At 43.8% G+C, this 22611-nt stretch overlaps 1 protein-coding gene and 1 pseudogene across 1 annotated transcript in view; both read left to right on the top strand.

Annotated features, from left to right (window-relative positions):
• Positions 1-14512: 14512 nt before the first annotated feature.
• Positions 14513-15739, top strand: LOC149463894 (uncharacterized; annotated as a pseudogene).
• Positions 15740-22028: 6289 nt separating this feature from the next.
• LOC149463893 (uncharacterized) overlaps positions 22029-22611 on the top strand; it is a 64473-nt gene continuing 63890 nt past the window's right edge. The window contains exon 1 of the mRNA XM_089674718.1: positions 22029-22207. Coding sequence (XP_089530844.1) covers positions 22060-22207 — 148 coding nt within the window. The 5' untranslated portion in view covers positions 22029-22059. The remainder of the gene's footprint in view (positions 22208-22611) is intronic.

The following is a 22611-nucleotide window of genomic DNA, read 5'->3' as shown; positions in this document are numbered from 1 at the left end:
CTGGTACCTTTTTTATAGGCATTTTTGAGTGTGGGCAAGAACACAGGGGCCCCATGATCCCCTATTGCCCAGGGGCCCCATGAGTTTTCAGTCCACCCCTGGAACACAGCATTTTGAGTCAATTATTAATGCTCTGTATTAACCACTTGCCCTCCAGAGGATTTACCCCCCTTCCTGACTAGGCCATTTTTTGCAATACAGCCCTGCGGTACTTTAACTGACAATTGTGCAGTCATGCAATGCTGCACCCAAATGAAATGTATGTCCTCTTTTCCTACAAATAGAGCTTTCTTTTGGTGGTATTTGATCATCTCTGTGCTTTTTATTTTTTGTGCTATAAACAAAAAAAGACTGACAATTGAAAAAAAATATATTTTTGACTTTTTGCTATTAAACATGTACAATAAAAAAATTTAAAAAATCTAATCTTGGCATAAATTTGGGCCAAAATGTATTCTGCTACATGTCTTTGTTAAAACAAATCCCACTATGTGTAAATTAATTGGTTTACGTGAAAGTTATAGCGTCTACAAATGGTGGAATGTACAGGTATACTGGATTTTTTTTTTTACTAGTAATGGCGGCAATTAGCAACTTATTGCGGGACTGCAGGACTGCGACGGGCATTCTAGCACTGTGGGGGAATTGTGGGGGAATTGACTAACTGCCACTGACATCCCCAGTGACACCAATATAGTGATCAGTGCTGATAATTCAAAAGGTTAGATGACAGGTTTGGTGCAGTATCACACTTTTGCTAGGTAAAAATGAACCTATGCCCAGACTATGCATACTGAAACTGTAACAGCCCTATAAAAGAAGCCTTCAGTCACCTCTGTAGCGATAGACATTGTGCAGATATTCATCTTCACATTTCACAACACTGAAATCACTACTTTCCCCTTTCAATAGGAATCAAATTCTTGATAGCCTGTCAGCTTGTGAACAGTGGTGTATGTGTGTATACAGTAGGTAGTACTGCTTTCCTATGCATAAAAGAGGTGGTGGTGAAATTATGGTGAAATATGGTGTTCTGTGTGCTGGACTATATATACTTCTGACCCCTGCACTCTGGACGTAGGCTCCAATTCTAAGCCTCTCCCACTGTTTGCACAATTATGCTGCACCCACAAGTTGCTGCAGTGCATTTTTTTCCTCTGGATGGCAAGAAAGAAGGGAAGGTAGAAGGTAGTGTCAGGTAGGCTATACAGGACCACCAATACAATCATGGAGCCCTGTACAGCAATTAATCTGCAATAAAGTTTGCTTTGAATGTATATGAATGTAAAGTTTGAATGTATATGAGAGAGGGGGCTGTTTTTTTCTGGAAAAAAATGGGGTTTCCCTATAGGAATGGTCCGACACTGGCACAGGCTCCCATGTTATGGATCCCCTTTCCCCCCAACAGAATCAGTGACTTAGTTGGTACTCCGTAGGCAGTAGACTCCTGAGATATGATTAGAAGTGAGCTACGCAACAAAAGCTACTGTCCATTGTGGGGGCTTTTGTAAGGACTTTTCTTGCGAACAATGGGTAGTGAAAGGATTACAGATACTGAGGGCATCAGGCATGAAGGGCACTTTGTGTCACTACTTACAGCCATTATGGGGTGAGAGTGGAGGGCAACTTTGGCTTTCTTTCCCAATAAATGACTTAAGTTGGGTATACACTAGTGGAATAGAAACATTGGTACGAAAAATTGTTAGGAAAATTTGTATGAAAATTCTCAAAACATTCAAACTGAAAGTAGTTCAACATTTCATTTGCTTTTATCATTCGCTTTTGGAATGAGTGGACTGTACTGAACGAAAACCACATACACTGTTAGAAATCTGTACATGAAAAAATCCATCCTGCTCCTTTGAATTTTCTCATCACTGTGGTCAACAGTAGAAACATATAAAAAGACCAAGTGGTCCATTGAGTCTGCCCCATTTTTTATATTTTATACATTTTTGTATTTTATTTTTTGTTTGTTTTGTTTTTATATTTGTTTTGCCTGAATGTAGGCCTATGTTTGTCCCAAGCATGTAGTATTTAGAAAACCAACAAATGTTCTTACAAAATTCTAGCAGCGAAAAATGTCAAACACACATTTTACTAGTGTATGCCCAACTTGAGCCGTAGTGAAAAAACAAATGTCTGTAAACCCCAACAATGATCTGCTCTTACTTGCTCGCTTTCGGTTTTTGTTAAATATACCATTGAAAATTTTTGTTATTCCATAAGGTAAAAAAATACCTTTTGTTTGTAGAAAAAATCCATTGAGCTTATATCTTACTGTAGCAAACTATCAACGTCCCAAGGAGTCCTATTAGCCCCTTACAGTTCACCATTTGGACTTCAGAATACCCCCATGCTATGGAGATTAGGAGAGATGAAGGGAGGTGTTCTGTAGTTCTAAACCGTTTCTTGCCCTTATGTGAGAACGCTGCTCCTCCATGAATACAGAATAATGAGCGAGAGTTGTCACCCTAGTACAGGTTAACAAACAAGAGCAACGGAAAGCGCACACCTGCCCTAGTGTAACTCCGTTTATTGATATGATAAAGAGAATAAAATAGATGTACTCACATGATGGAGCAGTATAAATAGCACCCCTGGAGGACGTCAGATGACGAAACGTGTAGGGCGGGGCTTTGAGATGACGTCACCACGCACGACAGGTTGAGCTTACGGTAATCGGTGAGACCAGAGACTACCCAATTTAAATCTGCTTGTTTTACTGGTGTCAGAGTGCTATGCACATTTTTGACCAACAAAGTGTTTTAAATGGTTTGACGTAGGACGGGTGTGGGCGTGACTTGATAAAGAACACGTCAATTATGCTTGTTCATGCATCCCACTCCTCTCTTCAGCCATCTGTGTGGCGTGTCTTCCAGGCAACGTGCAGTGCCAGCTGGTCCAGGCGCATGCGCAGTAGTGGCGGTATGCTCTGCTCAGCTGTGGTCTGTATGGAAGAGCTGTCATTTGCTGGGGAACTGTCATCATTCCACAACACATCTTCCACTAGCCATTAGGGAGAAGCTGGGGTGGACCATATATTGTCTGATGTGCTATTTATACTGCTCCATCGTGTGAGTACATTTTATTCTTTTTCTCATGTCAATAAACGGAGTTACACTAGGGCGGGTGTGCGCTCTCTGTTGCTTTTGTTTTTTATCTAGATTTCTTCTGCACCCCCGGTGGATCATGTGGAGAGCTATAGCGCCCTATTCTGTATCCTTTGTATTCAGTTTGTTGATCAACACAGTAGTGTTTTTTGTATGGACTATGTTCACCCTAGTACAGGAAGTGCGTTATTTCCAGGATTACTAATGTGAAAAGGGAAAAAAAAAGCCTGATAAAAGAAAATAAATGCAGCCAGCACATCTAAGGACGTCTTGGGTTTAAGTACACTTTTGTTCTGGCAGAAGATATTCCCTAGTAACAAACACCTGACAAAGGATCTAACCCTTCCTACTTTGTTTACAACTTCAAAACAAGCTGGCTCCACCTAAGAGCTCCCCTTAAATTTAAATATGTATATTACCTTTGCTTATTTAATATGTGTATATACAGTAACGTGAAAAAAGTATTTGCCCCTTCCTGATTTTTTAAAATTTTTTGAATATTTGTCACACTTAAATATCAGATCATCAAATTTTAGTATTACACAAGGAAATGTAAATACAAAGTGAGTACAAAATGCAGTTTTCAAATGATGATTTCATTTATTAATGGAAAAAAGCTGGCTAGACCTGCTTGACCCTGTGTGAAAAAGTAACCACAGCAAGATCCATTATCCATAAATGGAGAGAACTTGGAACAGTGATTAACCTTCTCAGGAGTGGCCGACCTACCAGAAGAGCATGACGACTCATCCAGGAGGTCATAAAAGAACTCAGGACAACATCTAAAGAACTGCAGGCCTCACTTGCCTCAGTTAAGGTCAGTGTTTATGATTCAACAATAAGAAGGAGACTGGGCAAAAATGGCATCCATGGAAGAGTTCCAAGGCGAAAGCCACCGTTGACCAAAAAGAATACAAAGGCTCGTCTCATATTTGCCAAAAACATCTCGATTATCCCCAATTTTGGGCAAATATTCTGTGGACTGATGAGACAAAAGTTGAAGTTTTTGGAAGGTGCGCGTCCTGTTACATCTGGCGTAAAACTAACATTATTTCATAAAAAGAACATTATACTAACAGTCAAACATGGTGGTAGTGTGATGGTCTGGGGCTGCTTTGAAGCTTCAAGGCCTGGATGATTTGCTATAATTGATGTAACCATGAATTCTGGCCTTTACCAGACAATCCTGAAGGAGAATGTCCAGTCATCAGTTCGTGACCTCAAGCTCAAGCGCACTTGGGTTATGCAGCAGGACAATGATCCGAAACACACCAGCAAGTCCACCTCTGAATGGCTCCACAAACAAAATTAAGGTTATGGAGTAGCCTAGTCGAACTCCAGACTTAAATCCTATGAAGATGCTGTGGCATGACCTTAAACAGGCTGTACTTGCTCAAAAACCCTCCAATGTGGCTGAATTAAAACTATTCTACAAAGACGAAATTTCCTCCACAGCGATGTGAAAGCCTCATTGCCAGTTATCACAAATGCTCAATTGTAGTTGTGGCCACCAAGGATGGCAGAATGAGTTATTAGGTTTAGGGGGCAATTACTTTTTCACATAGGACCAGGCAGGTTTGGACAGCTTTATTCCCTTAATAAATGAAATTGTTGAAAAACAGCATTATGTATTTACTCGGGTTATCTTTGTGTAATATTAAAATTTGTTTGAGGACCTGAATCATTTAAAGGAGAAGTACAGACAAAGCTCTTTTGGCTGTACTTCTCCTTTGGATCACAGGAGTACAGTTCGTTCTGCATTCCTGTGACCTGTTTTCAGCTGACAGCGGGCTGAAGTCCGCTGCTGACTGACGTCACTCAGCTGGTCCAGGCTGGGGAAAGATTGACTTCAAAGTCTGGATCAGGGGCGGACTGACCATTTGGAAACTCGGGCACTGCCCGAGGGCCCAGGGTTAGTAGGGGGCCCCATGGTACCTTTTTCATAGGCTTTTTTGAGTTTGGGCAAGGACACAGGGGCCCCATGATCTCCTATTGCCCGGGGGCCCCATGGTCCGCCCCTGGTCGGGATCCACCTTATAGTCTGGAGTGGCACCTGGCTCAGCCTCTCAGCGATCTGCTGAGAGCCTGAGCCAGCCGCTCTCTCCCCCTCTCAGCCAGAGCTCCAGTGAGTGCAGGGGGGCAGAGCAGAGAGCGGCGACTGACAGTCCTGCTCTCTGCTCACCCTTAGAGCCAGCGGGGGACACATGCAGCATTGGATCGATTTGGCATGCACCTAGGTAAGTATGATTAGGGAAAAAAAAATTCCACACTTCTCTTTTAAGAATGATAAATATGCAAAAAAAAGAAAAAAAAAATCATGAAGGGGGAAAATACTTTTTCACAGCACTGTATGTGTGTGTATATATTATACACACACACTATACTGTCAAAAGTATTGGGCCCCCCCTTCAAATCATTGGATTCAGGTATTCCAATCACCTCCATGGGCACAGGTGTATAAAATCATCACCTAGACATGCAGAGTGCTTCTACAAACATTGGTAAAAGAATGGGTCGCTCTCAGGAGCTCAGTGACTCCAAGCGTGGTACTGTGATAGGTTGCCACCTCTGCAATAAATCCATCCGTGACATTTCCTGGCTACTAAATATTCCACGGTCAACTGTTAGTGGGGTTATAACAAAGTGGAAGCAACTGGGAACAACAGCAACTCAGCCACAAAGTGGTAGGCCACATAAAATGACAGAGCGGGGTCAGTGCATGTTCAAGCGCACAGTGCGCAGAAGTCACCAACTGTCTGCAGAGTCAATAGCTAAAGACCTCCAAACTTCATGTGGCCTTCAGATTAGCACAACAACAGTGCTTCTCTGTCTGGCAATCCGTTGGACATGTCTGGGTTTGGCGGTTGCCAGGAGAACGGTACTTGCCTGACTGCATTGTGCCAAGTGTACAGTTTGGTGGAGGGGGGATTATGGTGTGGGGTTGTTGTTCAGGGGTTGGGCTTGGCCCCCAAGTTCCAGTGAAGGGAACTCTTAAGGCGTCAGCATACCAAGACATTTTGGACAATTTCATGCACCCAACTTTGTGGGAACAGTTTGGGAATGGCCCCTTCCTGTTCCAACATGACTGCGCAGCAGTGCACAAAGCAAGGTCCATAAAGACATGGAGGAGCCAGTTTGGGGTGGAGGAACTTGACTGGCCTGCACAGAGTCCTGACCTCAACCCCATAGAAAACCTTTGTGATGAGTTAGAGCGGAGACTACGATCCAGGCCTTCTTCTCTGACATCAGTGCATGACCTCACAAATGCACTTCTGGAAGAATGGTCAAACCTTCCCATAGACACCCTCCTAAACCTTGTGGACGGACTTCCCAGAAGAGTTGAAGCTGTTATAGCTGCAAAGGGCGGGGCCAACTCAATATTGAACCCTACGGACTAAGACTGGGATGCCATTAAAGTTCATGTGTGTGTAAAGGCCGGCCGACCAATACTTTTGGCAATATAGTGTAGATATATACACACAATTTCATTTTTATTCTTTTTTTTTTCTTATGTAGTTAATACAAATGTTTTTTTGATATTATTATCAAATGTCATTTTAAAAAACAGGTGTACTGCTTGCCCATCGTGGTCACTCCTTTTATATGTGATGCGACCTGTCATTCTTGGATTAACAAAAACACTTTCCTGTCTGTTCTGTCACTTCTGGCTGCGTTGGAAGATCCTGTGCGTATTGTTAAGTCTGACCTTGAAGGTATTCCTTATTTCTGAGGTCACTTCCGGTGCTATTGACAGCACAGGTCATGGAGCAAACCTCCAACACAACAAAGTGACAGAGCAGCCTGAAAGTTCCTGTAATATAATACTACGTACAGATTACTGTCTCCCTAGTGAGAGAATCACGCCAGTAGTAGATTCAAACCCTAATTGAACAGAATTCAGTTTTCTAAAGCAATGTGCCATGCCGTGTTTTAATATAAAAACTTGTTTTTATTTTTTTTTTAACATTTGTTTTATCTTAGTGCTGCGGATCTCCTGCTGCCTCTTTGTAGCCACTTCTAGTAAGTCACCGATCACACCGCTGCAATTTAAAATTGTGCGATTTGTGTTCAATTTCAGCGCAATTTCTGAAGACTTTATTGCTACTTGTGAATATTTTCAACGATTTCTTGCAATTTGCAGTGCGATTTCCATTATATTCTATGCATGTGAAATCGCAACAAAAAGCAGAAAAAGGTAATGTAAGAACCACTTTAGAAATCATACTGCAGCAAATCACACATGTTGAGACATTGACATTGACATTCATTAGATGCAATTTCAGGTGCAGTTTCAGTTCGCAAATTGCATCTGAACTCGCACGGGTATGACTGGGTACTAAATGGCTTTTCTCAGCACAGGTTTCCTGTTGATGACAGCAGTGGGCCATACCTGCATGGTCCACTCATGGAATTAAATATGCTGGAATTGCCATTTGTACTCCCTATCAAAAGTGACAAGGTGACAACATGATATAATTAGGAGACAGGTCAGAGCACTGTAACCTTTTATAGCAGGAAGCATCTGAACAAGCACCTTTATGGCAGGATCACCACATGCAGCTCCATACAGGATTTTATCCAGCCTGCAGCTAGGGTAAGTGGGTGTCCTTAGGGCTTTTTCACACGGGCATCCCGATCAGGTCCCCCTGCCAGTTTTTCACGCAGACCGGATCGGAACCTCTATTCTCCTCTATGGAGCGGCGGGTATAAATAAAACGTGTCTGTTTACACACTCCGACATCCGACCCGCCAAAAAGGGACGGATGGGGATCCAATTCCTCTTCTGTCTGTCAGATGGAAACAGGCAGGCGGTACGTTTTCATCCAACTACCCATTGAGAGCGAGCAGCTCTGTGCCTGTTCTGCATAGGCGGAGCAGACACAGAGCTGTCATCCACTTGCTCATCGGGGATCAGCGGAGAGATCCCCCCGCTGAGCAAGCGGATCCGCTCCATGTGAAAGGACCCTCATAGGACCTGCAGTATAGTCCTGGATATATATATATATACACACACACAGTATCTCACAGAAGTGAGTCCACCCCTCACATTTTTTGATTCTCTCTTTTCATGTGACAACACTGAAGAAATGACACTTTGCTACAATGTGACGTAGTCAGTGTACAGCTTGTACACATTGTCCCCTACCCACCTCCAAGCACCATCCTTTGGTTCCACCCCCCAGAAAATACAGAACCAAGTATGTTGTAGAGCTAAGTACTTTGTATAATTTGTTAGTAATGAAAAAGGTAGTAAATTAGATTCCCTGCCGCCAGGAATAATAGACCCCCCAGTACCAATAGATCTTCCAGCAACTATAGACCTCTCAGCAACAATATATCCACTGCAACAAAATGCCCCCTCCCAGTAACAATAAATCCACCCCAGCAACAACACATCCCCCACCAGCAACTACAGACCTCTCGGCAACAATATATCCTCTGCAACAAAATGCCTTCTCCCAGCAACAATAAATCCACCCCAGCAACAACAGATCCCCCACCAGCAACTATAGACCTCTCAGCAACAATATATCCTCTGCAACAAATTGCCCCCTCCCAGTAGCAATAAATCCACCCCAGCAACAACAGATCCCCCACCAGCAACAATAGAGCTCCTAGGCAAACAATAGACCACCGGAAACAATATATCCCAACAGCAACAAAAGAACCCCCAGCAGCCAGCCTCAATGGACCCTCCAGCACACCCCACCAACCCCTGACATTACAAACATTCAGTGCTCAAGGTGCCGGAACTGTGTTCCCCCGCATTCCAGCCAAAAAAAAGCTTTTTATAAATATATATATTTTTTTTTCTATTTTCATTTTACTCTTTAATGTTTTTAATATTTTGCAGTCGTTACATTGGTTGTACTGGGTGCCACTCCTTTTCTGTACTTGATATCTGTCATTCTGGGATTACAGAAAGGAATTTCCTGCCTCTTCTGTCACTTCTGGTTACGTTGGAAGATTTTCTCCGGCAAGCGTTATTATGCCTGAACTGGAAGTTATTGTCTCTTTTATGTGGTCATTTCCTGTGCTTGTGAGCACAGATCATGGAACAATCTTCCAGCACAGAGCACAGTGACAGAGCAGCCTGGAAGTTCCTGTATTATGTTACAAGGCACACCTTACTGTGTCCCCAGTGAAAGAATCAAAGATTTCAGCCCTTACTTAATGCTCTGTGTATCATTGACAATTGCCATGCTTTATATAAAACATTTGTGTTTACTTTTTTATCATTTGTTTTAGCTCAGTGTTGCAGATCTGCTGCATCCTCTTTGTAGCCACTTCCTGTCTATTCCAGTAAATGGCATTTCTGAGCACGGGTTTTCTGTTGATGACAGTGGACCATGCCTGCATAATGTATGATAAAAATGCCATTTGTACTCTCTATCAAAAGCCAGAGTGACAGGGCGACAACACGACATGATTAGGAGACGGGTCAGAGTGTTGTAACCTTCCGACACAAAGCGTATTAACCAGGGGCGGACTGACAACTCATGGGGCCCCTGGGCAATAGGGGATCATGGGGCCCTTGTGTCCTTGCCCAAAGTCACAAAGCCTATGAAAAAGGTACTAGGGGCATCTCATGGGGCCCCCTACTGACCCCGGGCCCTCGGGCAGTGCCTGAGTTTCCAAATGGTCTGTCCGCCCCTGGATAAGTGGGTGTTCTTAATGTGCACAGATCAAACATCAAGGTCAGCAGAGGCTGCCTATGGTCTCCACTTCAAAACCTGCATGTAATGGGGGACTCTGGTGTAAGGGGGACACCGAGGGAGACCCTGATCTAAGGGGGGGAGCTCTGATAGGGACTCATAATAAGGGGGACTCTCATGGAGACCCCCGATTGAGGAAGGATTCTGATAGGGACTTGTACTTTTAATTACTTTGTAAGTGTAATACTTACCTTTTTACACATTAAATACTTTAAAGGATAATGCACTAGGCCAGTGTGCCCTCTGTTTATTGTTATTCTAAGGGGGACTCAAAGGGGGGGGGGTTCTGATAGGGACTCTAATGTAAGGGGGACCCTGATAGGGACCTTGATAAGGACTGTGATGTAAGGGGGGCTCTGCTAGGGACTGTGATGTAGGAGAGACTCTGCTGTAAGGGGGACTCAGATGGGCACATTGATGTAAGGGGGTTCTGATAGGGACTCTAATGTAGGGGGGATTCTAATAGGGACCTTGATGTAAGGGGGGGCTCTAATTTAAGGGGTATTCTGATGGGGACCTGGATGTAAGGTGGACTCTGATGTAAGAGAGACTCTGATGGAGACCTTGATGTAATGGGGGCTCTGATAGGGACTGTGATGGGTACTGTTGAGAGAAATTTGTTAAAGATAGTTATTAAGAGGTTGTTGAATAAATTACCGTATCACCCAGTAAATGGTCTCCATTCAGTAGCCAAAAAAGGCATACAAAAAGAGGGGGGTTGTGAAAAGAGATTCACAAAGAAAGCGGCTACATTATGAACAGAATGTGATACTCAGAAAAATTTCCAAAAATTATGCTTTATTACACATACAAATTTGACATATGGGCAATCGCCCTGGTTTACCATCACCTCAGTATGAGACAATACACACAGACCTAAAACCATATAAAATGACACCAAGACCGGTCTGAATGCATGTGCAACAAGGACAATGACTACAAGAGTCTAAAGTCCCTGTAGCACTGGTGCATAGGTGAACACTTCCCAAAGGAGGTGTATGCAAAAATTATACCATAGGTATACCATGAAACGTGTTATAAATGAGTATCACATTCTGTTCATAATGTAGCCGCTTTCTTTGTGAATCTCTTTTCACAACCCCTCTCTTTTTGTATACTGTTGAGAGAAACCCTGATGTAATAGGGGCTTTGATAGGCACTTTGATGTAAGGGGGGGGGGGCTTTGCTAGGGATTCTGATGTAGGAGAGACTTTCTGTGAGGGGGACTCAAAGGGACACACTGATGTACTGTTCTGATAGGGACTCTAATGTAAGGGGGGTTGTGATAGGGACCTTGATGTAAGGGGGTGACTCTAGTTTAAAGGGGATTCTGATGGGGACCTGGATGTAAGGTGAGCTCTGATAGGGACTGTGGTGTAACTGGATCACTGAGAGAAACCCTGATGTAATAGGTGCTCTGATAGTCATTTTGATGTAAGGGGAGACTCTGATGGGGTCCATGATGTAAGGAGTACTCTGATGGCGATCTTGATACAATGGGGGCTTTGATAGGGACTCTGATGTAAGAGAGACTCTGATGGTATCTCTGATGTAAGGGGGAATCTAATGTAAGAGAGACTCTGAAGGGGACCCTGATGTAAGAGGGATAGGAGCTTTGATTTAAGGGGGAATCTGATGGGGACTCTGATGTAAGGAGGAATCTGATAGGGACCCTGATGTAAGGAGGAATCTGCTGATAGAGACCCTGATGTAAGGAAGACTCTGAGTGGGACTCTGATGTAAAGGGAAAACCTGAATGGGACTCTCATGCAGACCCCAATGTAAGAGGGACTTTGATGTAAGGTATACTCGGAGGGAGACCCTAATGTAAGGGGTGCTCTGATAAGGACTCTTATGAAAGAAAGACTCTGATGGGAACTCTGATGTAAGGGGGAATCTGATGTAAGAGAGACTCTGATGAGGACCCTGATGTAAGGGGGATAGGAGCTCTGACTTAATGGGGATGTAAGGAGGAATCTGATAGGGACCCTGATGTAAGGAGGACTCTGATTGGGACTCTGATGTAAAGGGAGAACCTGAAGAGGACTTCATTAGACCCCAATGTAAGAGGGACTTTGATGTAAGGTATACTTGGAGGGAGACCCTAACGTAAGGGGGGCTCTGATAGGGACTCTGATGTAAGGGGGACTTTAATGGGGGCCCTGATGTAAGGAGGGGCTCTAATTTAAGGAGTCTGATTAGGACCCTGAAGTAAGCAGGACTCTGATGCAAGAGGCAGCACAGTGGCTAAATGGTTAGCACTTCCCCCCAGCAGTACTAGGGTCATTGGTTTAAATCCCAGCCATGGTACCACCTGCCTGGAGTTTGCATGTGCTCCCTGTGCCTGTGTGGGTTTCCTCCAGGTACTCCTGTTTCCTCCCACACTCCAAAGACATGCTGGTAGGTTAATTGGCTCCTGTCTAAATTGGCCCTAGTATGTGTATGTATGAATGTGAGTTACGGACCTTAGATTGTACGCTCCTTGAGGGTTAGGAACTGATGTGAATGTACAATATATATGTAAAGTGCTGTGTAAATTGACAGCGCTATATAAGTACCTGAAATAAATAAATAAGGGGTACTCTGATGGATAACTTGAGTAATGGGGGGGGGGGGTTTGATAGGGACTCACGTAAGAGAGAATCTTAGGGGGACCCTGATGTAAGAGGGGCTCTGATAGGTGCTGCAATTTAAGGGTGACTCTGATGGGATTTTTTTTTGTCCCCTAATATTTGTAAAGGTTACACTGTGGCCCTCATACTGGAAAGTGTGGAGACCCCTGATGTAGAGAAAACATTGCTTTCCAAAGTAGAAGGGTAAGTTGTTGTTTGAATTATGATGGTGTCAATGTAGAAAGGTTCCAGCAATGTACGTGAAATGGAAAGATTACATTTTGGCTGGAGTTATACTTTAAGTCCTGAAAAGCTCCTTAAGTTCTTTTTATTCCTAACACTATTAAAATCTATTTAACATAAACAAATGTATAATGTATTTTTAGAAAATGTGTAACTGCAAGGACAATTATTATTATTATACAGGATTTATATTGCGCCAACAGTTTGCTCAGCACTTTACAATATAACGGGAGACAATACAGTAACAATACAGTTCAATACAAGAGGGATAGGAGGGCCCTGCTCCTTGGAGCTTACAATCTAGGAGGGAGGGGCTAGTGGTACAAAAGGTAATAACTGTGGGGGATGGACTGGTTGGAAGAGTAGAAGATTCCAGTATTAGCTGAGGGCAGGATAGGCTTCCCTGAAGAGACAGGTTTTCAGAGATCGCCTAAAAGTGAGCAGAGTAGGTGATAGTCTGATAAATTGGGGTAGAGAGTTCCAGAGGATGGGGGAAGCTCTGGAGAAGTCCTGGAGACAAGCATGGGTGGAGGAGACCAGGGAGCTAGAGAGTAGGAGGTCTTGCGAGGAGCAGAGAGTACGGTTTGGGTGATATTTAGAGACAAGATCGTTGATGTAATTTGGGGCAAAGTTATAAATGGCTTTATATGTTATTGTTAATGTTTTGAATTTTATCCATTGGGCAATGGGAAGCCAGTGGAGGGATTGGCAGAGAGGGGTGGAGGACACTGAGTGGGAGCCAGTGGAGGGATTGGCAGAGAGGGGTGGAGGACACTGAGTGAGAGCCAGTGGAGGGATTGGCAGAGAGGGGTGGAGGACACTGAGTGGAGGTCAGTGGAGGGATTGGCAGAGAGGGATGGAGGACACTGAGTGGGAGCCAGTGGAGGGATTAGCAGAGAGGGGTGGAGGACACTGAGTGGGAGCCAGTGAAGGGATTGGCAGAGAGGGGTGGAGGACACTGAGTGGGAGCCAGTGGAGGGATTAGCAGAGAGGGGTGGAGGACACTGAGTGGAAGCCAGAGGAGGGATTGGCAGAGAGGGGTGGAGGACACTGAGTGGGAGCCAGTGGAGAGATTGGCAGAGAGGGGTGGAGGACACTGAGTGGGAGCCAGTGGAGGGATTAGCAGAGAGGGGTGGAGGACACTGAGTGGGAGCCAGTGGAGAGATTGGCAGAGAGGGGTGGAGGACACTGAGTGGGAGCCAGTGGAGGGATTGGCAGAGAGGGGTGGAGGACACTGAGTGGGAGCCAGTGGAGGGATTGGCAGAGAGGGGTGGAGGACACTGAGTGGAGACCAGTGGAGGGATTGGCAGAGAGGGGTGGAGGACACTGAGTGGAGGCCAGTGGAGGGATTGGCAGAGAGGGGTGGAGAACACTGAGTGGAGACCAGTGGAGGGATTGGCAGAGAGGGGTGGAGGACACTGAGTGGAAGCCAGTGGAGGGATTGGCAGAGAGGGGTGGAGGACACTGAGTGGGAGCCAGAGGAGGGATTGGCAGAGAGGGGTGGAGGACACTGAGTGGAGACCAGTGGAGGGATTGGCAGAGAGGGGTGGAGGACACTGAGTGGGAGCCAGTGGAGGGATTGGCAGAGAGGGGTGGGAGATACAAAACGGTTAGTAAGGTGGATGAGTCTGGCAGCAGTATTCATGATGGACTGAAGAGGGGATAGCCTGCGATTAGCCATTGGTCTTTGTAATCAAGTATCACATTGTTTTAGGTCATTCTACTGTGTGTGTCAGTTTTACTTGAAGTGTTTCTTTGCAATAAAGTTGTTTCTATTCTGAAGGCAGTAGCTACAAGATCCCTTCCGGAGCTGCTGTCACTTCCTCACTGTCACAACCGGTTATTGAGGAATCCTCCAACACAGCACAGAACTACAGAGCAATCAGGAAACTCCTTTCTTGCGTCTTGGGTTGCTAGGCAATCTGGGTTTGGCCAGTGAAGGGATCTTGCGTATATATATAGCAATGGAGCTAAGAAGGAGTATGCAAAGCTACAGACTTCAGAGCAAGCAGATTTCTGAACAGAAAAGGAAGATCTACATCTGCAAGTATGGGTGCCCTCCTCAGCAGCCTTTACCAGACTCTTCAGGGCTTCTCTGGCACCAAGGCTCGGATCCTGATGCTGGGTCTGGATGCTGCTGGAAAGACCACGGTTCTTTATAAGCTGAAGCTGAATGAGACGGTCTGTACAATCCCCACCATCGGATTCAATGTTGAGACTGTGGAGCCCATCCGTAATGTGACATTTACTGTCTGGGATGTGGGTGGTCAGGACAAGATTCGAGTCCTGTGGAAACACTACTATGTCAACACCGATGGGTTGGTTTTTGTGGTGGACAGTGCTGACCCAGAGAGGTTCCTGGAAGCCAGGGAAGAACTCAAAGCTATCCTGGAGCATGATGAAATGAGAGGCGTGCCGTTCTTGGTGATGGCCAACAAGCAAGATCTCCCAGGTGCCAGGAAACCCATGGAGCTGGCGGAGGAACTGGGACTGACGAAGATGAAAGGACACCAATGGCACGTCCAAGGGTGCTGTGCGGCCAACGGGGAAGGACTGGTGGAGGGGCTGGAGGTCCTCACCAACTTAGTGAAGCAGTTTCAGAAGAACAGGACATACTGAGAGGACTAAATTCATGTCTATCCATATTATCTATTCTTTTTTCCAACTATGGCGCAAGAAAAGTTTACAGCACAAATACTGTATACTATCAGCTTGTTCTTCACAAGCCAAAGAGCGGGGGAACTGTGCAAGGTGGTCGTCTCCACCATGAAGGACCATCAAGGGAAAGGTGACTGCATTAAAGATGTCAAGTAAAAAATGTTTAAAGGACTGTGTTTAAAGGACTGGTTGCAAAAGTTAAAAAAGAATGTAGTTATGAAAATTTAGAAATGATTGATTTCATTGATGAATTTATTAGAGTCTTACTGCGTAGGCAGAAAATGGGTTACTCTCTTTTCATGTGTACAAAATATGTGTCAAGTGAAATTGTTTTGGACATTTTCTTTATATATTTTAATGATTTTTTTTAATTAAAATGAGATATTTTTTGAGTAAATTTTTAGTTGTATTACTTTGAGTGTTAAAATAACAATTTTGGTTGAATATGTGAAGCTTCTAACCAAACAGAAGTTTGTATTTCTGTCTTAGCACACTATTTTTGTCCCTGTTTTAACCTGTCCTAGCTATAGAAAAGCAGAGGTGACCACACACATTACTCATCTGATTATGCTAAGTCCGTGCTGTCACTTGTAGATCTGTCAACTTTGTAGCCTGATGGGCTCTTTACTCAGTTTGCAGCCAGAAATGGGGGCTGTTGAGTTACTACATAGCTGTTGGTAAAAGAGAAAAAAAAAAACGAACCCCCACCCCCCAAAAAAAAACCAAAAAAAAACAGGCAGACCTAATAGACCACTCTGTCTTTTTCTGCCGTCACTTTTCTATGTTTCTATGAGATTTTGCAATCAGGTTGTGACATGACCACCTAGGACGAAACCAGGGGCGGACTGACAACTCATGGGGCCCCCGGGCAATAGGGGATCATGGGGCCCCTGTGTCCTTGCCCAAACTCAAAAAAGCCTATGAAAAAGGTACCAGGGGCATCTCATGGGGCCCCCTACTGACCCTGGGCCCTCGGGCAGTGCCCGAGTTTCCAAATGGCCAGTCCGCCCCTGGACAAAACACATACTGCTCATTACCCAGACATGGCTTACCCTAGGTTAACGCCTAAGGCTGGCCATACACTATACAATTTGCTGTCCAATTCCTGCCCAATTTACTTTAGATTTACCTTCAACTATGTGGTGCAAGAGCCTGCCTAATTGGATACAACTGAAAGTGTTGTTAGGTTTGACCTCCTATTATATGGTTTTTGGTAAATCTAAACCAAATATCTCAAGAAAATTGTATAATGTATGGCCAGCCTTAGGCTGGCCATACACTATACAATTTTCTGTCCAATTTCTGCCCAATTTCCTTTAGATTTACCTTCAACTATGTAGCACAAGAGCCTGCCTAATTGGATACAATTGAAAGTGTTGTTATGTTTGACCTCCTATTACCGTATATGGTTTTTGGTAAATCTAAACCAAAAATCTCAAGAAAATTGTATAATGTATGGCCAGCCTTAGGCTGGGTTCACATCTATGCAGGTTGCATTTGAGCCATTTCTGCATTTTTGCACTTGCGTTTTTGCTGCGGTTTTGATGCATTTTTCTTTTTTTTTTTGTTGCTAGGCAGATTTAAAACGCATCAAAAACGTGGCAAAAAAGCAATATGCTTTTCTGCTGCGTTTCCATTGAAGTCTATAGAATCAAAAATGCAACTTTGTGCGTTCAGGTAAGTCCCTGACCCTTTGCAAAAAACGCAGAGATGTGAACCTGTCCCATAGGAAATCATGTTAAATGGACTGTACTGCGTTTCTGCAAAAAGCTGCAGAAAACACATAGGTGTGAACCTAGGGTAAGCGTTTTCCAGAAACGCACTACAGTCCATTTAAGATTTTCTATGGGACACATTCACATCTCCGCGTTTTCACCCGGTGCATTTTTTTGGAAAGGGTCAGGGACTTTCTTAAACGCAAAAAGTTGCGTTTTTGGTTCATAGACTTCAATGGAAACGCTGCAGAAAAGTATTTAGTGCATTTTTGACACGGTTTTTATGCATTTGTGATGTTTTTTTAGTGCGTTTTGCGGTTTAATCTGCCTAGCAACAAGGAAACCACAAATGCGAAGAAAATGCAAAACGCACTGCAGAAACGGATCAAACGTAAACTGCATAGGTGCACCTAGCCTTACATGAGTTCTAGTATGATCCGTGTCTTTAGAAAGGCGTTGGGAATTTTTCTTGAAAGGCTGGGCAAAGTGCAATGGCTACAGGCAGGGTGCAGTAATCCATATCAACTAGGAAGAAAACAACGACTATAGTAAACGGAAATCTGCTTGGTTAGAATATGACACTGCATAAAATTAGTTCAGTCTATAGCAGTGGTTCTCAACCTGTGGGTCGCGACCCCTTTGGGGGTCGAATGACCCTTTCACAGGGGTCGCCTAACACCATCGGAAAACACATATTTCCGATGTGTAGAAAGCAGCTGCTGTGTTGAAAGCAGCTACTGTGTTGAAAGCAGCTACTGTGTTGGAAGCAGCAGTATTGGAGGTAAAACGACACTCATGAATTATAATTACTGGGTAAATAATTTTATGGTTGGGGGTCACCACAACATGAGGAACTATATTAAAGGGTCACGGCATTAGGAAGGTTGAGAACCACTGGTTTACAGGATTATAGAATTAGCAGATCACTCATTATTTAACATTTAAAAATTTGCCATCATTGCAATTTAATAACAATATTACTATTTGTCTATTAAAGTGATAGATTCCCTTAACCACTTCCAGTCCGGACACTTTTACCCCCTTCCTGCCCAGGCCAATTTTCAGCTTTCAGCGCTATCACACTTTGAATGACAATTGCGCGGTCATGCAACACTGTACCCATATGAATTTTTTAGCATTTTTTTGAGACAGATAAAGCTTTATTTTGCTGGTATTTATTCACCACTGGGATTTTTATTTTTTTTGCTATGTAAATTAAAAAGTCCAAAAATTTTAAAAAAAAGGTGTTTTTCTCATAAAATTTTGCATATAAATAGTATTTCATCATAAATCTTGGCCAAAATTTATTCCGTTATATTTTTAGTAAAAAAAAAATAATAACCCAAATTAGTTTATAACCAAAATGATAATTTTTAAACATTTTTTTAATTTTTTTTATATTATTTTTTATTTATTTATTTTTACATACTGTCACCCTTGTGGGGGGTGATGAAGATTTTTTTTTTTTTTTTACACTGATTGCTTTTACACCCATAAAGGATGTAAAAGCAATCATTTCTCCTTCTCTCTAGCTGTATTCTTGCAGCCATTGAGAACTACTGAGTGAGCTGTGATTGGTCACAGCTTGTCACATGGTACAAGGCTGTTGTGAATAGCCTTGTACCATGTGACCTCTGTGATCATTCACAGATTTCACACGTAGTAAGCAATGATGTCACAAGTGATATCTCGCTTACTACTTTGCATGTGATCACTGATTGGCCAATCAGCGACCACATGATCGGGACCTCGTACATAGGTCCTGTCCGACGATCGGTGTTCCTGGATCGCGGTGCTGCGCGCTCCCGGGGAGCGCGCACAAGCAGGGTGCGGGAAGGCCATTTATAAACAGCCACCCGACCCTGCACTGCCACCGTCTGGCCGTTTATATACAACAGCCGGACGGGAGGTGGTTAACAGAAGATTATAGAGATGGGTTGGGATTCAAGAGGACCTGTCATAGTGTCCATTGTTTTTAAAGGATAAGTTCGCTTTGGAGAACATGCTACATTAGGGTTGCCACCTCATCCCTTTAAAACTGAACACATATTTATTACACAGGTTCTGGGGCTGATTTAATACAGGTAAAGTACTATGTGAGTTTAATTACCACCTTAATCAGCCACAGAACCTGTGTAATGAATATCTGTTTGGTTTGAAAGGGATGAGGTGGCAATCCTATGTTACATGTTCCACCCGTTTTTAGGGTGGAACATGTAACATGTTTCCACTCCCGCAGCTGCTGCCTGCTCCACTGCATCTAGTGACAGGGCTTCTCCCCGGCTAACTGTCACTGTCACAAGAAAACACGGTCATGTGGGGCTTTTTATTAAAAAGGTGAACTTATCCTTTAATTGAGCTGTTAGTGATGCTTAGAAAATTAGTTCTTTATCTGCATTGTTTGTATTGACCATTTCAATACCGGGCACTTTTACCCCCTTCCTGTCCAGGCCGTGTGAGGAAAGGACTTCCGATAACCAGCAGATCTGTTTACATGTGATGAGCTGTGATTGGAAACAGCTAATCACATGGTAAAGGGCAGCTGTAATTTTCCCTTTCCAGCGATCTGTGATCAGCTGAGACACAGCAGTCACTGAGCATGCCCGATGTGCTCTCCAGGAGTGTGCAGGGTTCTGGGAGGACACCCACGGACGCATCCCAGAACTGGAGGACTGCTCTGTAGCCCTCTTTCAGCTATAGCACAGTCGGGCAGTGGTGAAGGTAGAAATCCAGCCAAAATGTTGTATTCTTTTACTTTGGATAGAGTGGTTAAACATTAGAACTTAGATGTGAAGAGAAAACACATCTATGAATGATGTCATCTACTACCTGTGCAATAAGTCCATCCATGACATTTCCTGGCTACAAAATATTCCACGGTCAACTGTTAGTGGTATTATAACAAAGTGGAAGCAACTGGGAACAACAGCAACCAAGTGGTAGGCCACGTAACATGACAGAGCGGGGTCAGTGCATGCAGAAGTTGCCAACTGTCTGAAGAGTCAAGAGCTGAAGATCTCCAAACTTCATGTGACCGTCAGATTAGCACAACAACATTGTGTAGAGACTTTCATGGAATGGGTTTCCATGGCCAAGCAGCTGCATCCAAGCCTTACATCACCAAGTGCAATGAAAAGCGTTGGATGCACGCCACCGCTGGACTCTAGAGCAGCGGAGATGTAGAGTGACCAATCACACTTTTCTGTCTGCCAATCTGATATATAAACCTGGCAGCTGATGTGGCTAGATAGGGCTGGATGGTGCACCAAGCAATAATTAAATTAGGCCAGTATGTGCCCAGGGATGAATGCCCAGAATGCAGGTCGCTTGCATTTTGACAGTTTCGGCTGCTTTGTAACAAGCCAGGGATTCTCGTCTTCTATACCAGACCTTTATTCTATATAAGAGTCTCTGTAGATGCTTAACAAAAACAGCGTGGGGTTTAGCCCATAATTCATACCAGGATCTTCACCAAGATACCAGGAAAACAAAAAAAAAACATGGGTTCCCCTCCAAAAAATCCTCCATGGATGCTTATTTGAGTATGCAGCCTGGCAGATCAGGAAGCATGCACCACCACCTCCTGAACCATAACGGTCCACATGCTTTCAGTATAGGGGTAACTTGACAGGGGTACCCCCTGGTGAACCACATTGTCCTCATGCAGATGAGGACCAGGTCCTCTTCCCCACAACCCTGGCACAGTGGTTGAGGGGGTCTGTGAGAAAGGAGGCTTATCGAAATCTGAGGTCCCCAACAACAACAAGGGGGCAACCAGATACTTCCCCCACATAGGGAAAAAGGGATACATAGTAGCCTTACTCATGCACAGAAAAAAGCAAACCATAAATGAAAATACACACACAATTCTTCATTTCAAAAAAAGTCCCATGATGTAATCCATCATTAATCACGTCATTCAGAGATCCACGTCAATCAAGATACCTGCTGACCCACTGAATGAAAAAATTCACCAACACCTCTGATCCCCCCCCAAATGACAGCTGATTTAAACAAAGGGGCAGGGTGATGTCATTGACCTAATATGGACATGACCAGCTCCAAGGATCAGGCCCTCCTAACCCTCTTGTATTGAACTGTATTGAACTATATTGTTGCTGTATTGTCTCCCATTCAGGGGTGGACTGACCATTTGGAAACTCGGGCACTGCCCGAGGGCCCGGGGTCAGTAGGGGGCCCCATGAGATGCCCCTGGTACCTTTTTCATAGGCTTTTTTGAGTTTGGGCAAGGACACGGGGGCCCCATGATCCCCTATTGCCCGGGGGCCCCATGAGTTGTCAGTCCGCCCCTGCTCCCCTTATATTGTAATGCACTGAGCAAACTGTTGGCGCTATATAAATCCTGTATAATAATAATGACCATATTTGGGTAATAACTTCACTGGGATTTCTGGCCAGTAAATGAATGGGGTCACTGTTTGCCAAGTATGCAGTGGGTGCCGACCCTGGCCACTTTCATAACAGCCTTGAGAGTGGAATAAGTCATTTGTCATATGTAGTGCTGAAGGAAAAAACCCGCTAATAGAGCAGCCTGAAAGTCCAGCGTTCAGACAAATGTCCGAACAAGCAAAGTTCAAGTCAAACCTGTGGTCAGACCAAACGTGAAGCTCATTCTTGTAGGTAACTGCAAATATTATGACATTACATTCATTTACTGGTGATTTTTATTTTTTCTGAAGTTTTTCTTTAAGATAGACCCGGTCATATTGCTGCCTTCCAGCAGAATTCCATCCTATAGTTAAATATAGAACTGTATACAGTTTAAACTACTTAAAGAAAAGGCTTTACCTCCATCCCCTGTCATGGGTTGATGAAGGGTGAGCTCAGGGCGTGTACTAGTACTCTTAAAAGATAAGAGTCCAGGCGCCAAAGGTCACCAATGGAGTAATATTGTACCATCTACAGTCGGGAAGCAAGTCTCTTGTATGGTATAAAACACAACTGTGTTCAGCTGCTGAGGCCAATACATACCTCACCTGCAATGGCAGGCATGGGCTGTAGGACTTTACTATTGCTGCTTTTCATACTGGATGGATTTATCCAACCTGGGCAAGGACAATGGTTGATATTTGGTGGAAACGTTAAAAAGGAGACCACAACAGCTAAACCTCAAGAAGCTGAGGATACAGGTAGTGACAAGTAATTATACATATTGATTATGATTAAATTTCACAGGATTGTGGAAAAAAAATGTCATCATTGTGATTAATTCCTAACATTGTACAAATCTTTGTGGTGCTCAGTAGCTCAAGGAATTACATCATTGGTCTACCCACTGTATGCAGTTGAAGGATCTTTTTTTTTTTGGTTGCCTGAATTTATATCTTACTGTTCTTTGTGTAGATTTAATAAATTAGACCTCTCATTTTTAAAGTTGGTAATACTTCATTGTTGGGTTGTTGCAACAGGTTGAATTACCCCCTGGGGTCTTATACAGGTACCCCAGTGGAAATATCTTTGTTCTTGAGTCCCTGACTCCACCCAACCAAAATGGCCAATAATAAGGGTCTTCTTGATGGACTTTTTCTGTTCC

Source organism: Staurois parvus, unplaced genomic scaffold (assembly GCF_062004578.1).
Source record: "Staurois parvus isolate SC_StPar_1 unplaced genomic scaffold, SC_StPar_1.0 ptg000151l, whole genome shotgun sequence".
In the NCBI taxonomy this organism is placed as follows: Eukaryota; Metazoa; Chordata; class Amphibia; order Anura; family Ranidae; genus Staurois; species Staurois parvus.
The sequence above is the reverse complement of the archived record's forward strand: the minus strand, read 5'-3'. Positions and strand labels throughout refer to the sequence as shown.